Consider the following 2500-nt stretch of genomic DNA (forward strand, 5'->3'; position numbering starts at 1 on the left):
CTTACATCATCTTTTTGAGATTGGAGAGGTTTTCCAAAAGATGGCGCTGTTTTGTCTGTTTGCACCACATCGATGTCCTCTGGAGGATCTTCTTCGCTTAGATCTATGATGTTTATTGTGGAGCAAGGTTTTCTTCTGGAGCTTCTTCGCCTTGGAGGGGTAAAATTGTGGTCTGTGATATCGATGAGGACCTGAGATTAAAAAAGAAAAGTTATGAGAATTAGAGTGAAAAAAAATGATATATACGTATTTGGATTGGTGATGTCTTGAAAGAGACTGGAGCTAACAGAGTTCAGAGCCAAATGTCAAATTCCCTGACTTTTCCCTGACAAAAAGCTGAATTACCATGACTTTTATTGAATAGAAACAGGCAGACAATGTTTTGAGCTTATCTTGAGGTAAAAAAAACTAACTGAGAGTGGTAATTTTGTGTTTATTTTCACAGCAAAACAACACAAGAAATGCTGTAAAATATTGCTACAAATTTTAAGAAAAATAACCACAAAATCTGTCAAATTTTGTGCATATTTTCACAGCAAAACAACACAAAAAAATGCGGTAAATATTGTCACAAATTTTGAGAAGTCACTGCTAAATCTGTCAAATTTTGTGCATATTTTCAAACCAAAACAACACAAGAAATGCGGTAAATATTGTCACAAATTTTGAGAAGTCATCACAAAATCAGTCAAATTTTGTGTACATTTTCACACAAAAACAACACAAGAAATGCTGTAAATATTGTCACAAATTTTGAGAAGTCACTGCTAAATTAGTCAAATTTTGTGTACATTTTCAAACCAAAACAACACAAGAAATGTGGTAAATGTTGTCACAAATTTTGAGAAGTCACTGCTAAATCAGTCAAATTTTGTGTACATTTTCAAACCAAAACAACACAAGAAATGCTGTAAATATTGTCACAAATTTTCATATAAATCACAGCAAAATCTGTCAAATTCTGTGTATGTTTAACACTAAAACAACATGAGAAATGCTGAAAAAACACGGTTCACAAAAATTTTTTTTTTAATAAATGAGAAGAAAATTTTGTTTCAAGAAGTAGCCTTGTGATCCGCACTTAAAATACAAAAATAAAAAAGTCCAATAAAAAATCTCTAGGCTAGATCTCTAAGCTACTTCTTGAAACAAGCAGATAAAGAATCAAGCAAAGCAAGAGCATGGTGCAAACTACACTCCTAAAGTAAAATTAAAAATGACAAACAAATATTTCCTAATATTCCATGGCTCGGACAAAACAAATATAAAATCCCCTAACTTTCAGGCTGACTTCAAAATTGCATACTTCTCTACTAGTACATTAAAAACAGTATGTTAGCTGAGTAGTATGTTCAAGCTCATAGTATTCAAAATAACAGTATCCGAGAAGTACTACTTCCGACAAGATTCTGAAGTGCACATCCGATGGACACTTTAATATCCCATAATGCCACATGAAAAAATTCATGAATCGAAGTGAAGCGATGAAACTGTTGCAGGTAGGTCACATCATAATGACTAATGGCTGATCGAGTCCTACAATTCACAGTCATACTTGGGCATGAGACGATAACTGTTTTAAAAGTACACCGCGGTTTGGAAAAGTCAAGGTTTTAAAACCGCCAAAATTAGGACCTAAGGTATTTGTAAGATTTTTTATTTACATTTATTTTATTATACAAATAGAACAAATATCCCATTTTAAATTGTAAAGAAATCTGTGTTTTTGAAACTAATGAAGACAGCAGAAGTCAATGATTCATTTGAATTATTTAGCCTGACATGTTTACCATTCCAAAATATTATAAATCTTTCAGAAAATAAAATATATTGTTTTCAAATAGGATAAAAGTTTTTGTTTTTTACCCAGTCATTTAAAAAAATATATATTTTAGAGCTGTGATCACAATACCTTGATACCATGAATCAATGATATATTTAACCAAGGTTTTCATACCGTGAGAATCTTATACCGGCCCATGCCTAGTCATACTATAGAGCAGGGGTAATCAACTATATTTGTCAGAGGGCCAGGGTATTACCAGACAGTCTCCTTGGGGGCCGGACCCCCAAGAAGAAAATCAAATAAAAATCAAATTTTGGCTTAACATTTTGTTAAGTTTCAAACTAGTATCAAGCATGTTGTTGAGACTTAGAAATAAAAAAAACAAAAACAAATGTTAAGTAAGGGCATGAGGAAAAGTTATGCGTTCATTCGTTCGTTCGTTTGTTCGTTTTTTGTTTGTTTTTTAAGCCTATTTGAAACAAATGCTTAACACTGCATAGTCTGTCTGAGTCTGTCCTCATTTCGGAGTGTAGCCTAAATATAGTCATAAATGGTGGTTATTCTGACAAGAGACTCAGTTGTTGTTATTTTTAGTTGTTTTAATAGTGTGGACCACTATTTTCTTTTTGATCCTCACAATTTTGGAATCCAGTCGCGGGCCGGATTGAACGGCTCAGCGGGCCGCCAGTTGATGATCAGTGCTATAGAGCATAC

At 33.2% G+C, this 2500-nt stretch overlaps 1 protein-coding gene across 1 annotated transcript in view; it reads right to left on the minus strand.

The window, feature by feature from the left end:
- simc1 (SUMO interacting motifs containing 1) overlaps window positions 1–2500 on the minus strand; it is an 18926-nt gene that overhangs the window by 14200 nt on the left and 2226 nt on the right. Inside the window, exon 2 of the mRNA XM_056472177.1 lies at window positions 1–191. This exon is cut by the window's left edge and continues 820 nt beyond it. Coding sequence (XP_056328152.1) covers window positions 1–191 — 191 coding nt within the window. The remainder of the gene's footprint in view (window positions 192–2500) is intronic.

The sequence above is a fragment of the Danio aesculapii genome, chromosome 14, assembly GCF_903798145.1.
Source record: "Danio aesculapii chromosome 14, fDanAes4.1, whole genome shotgun sequence".
In the NCBI taxonomy this organism is placed as follows: domain Eukaryota; kingdom Metazoa; phylum Chordata; class Actinopteri; order Cypriniformes; family Danionidae; genus Danio; species Danio aesculapii.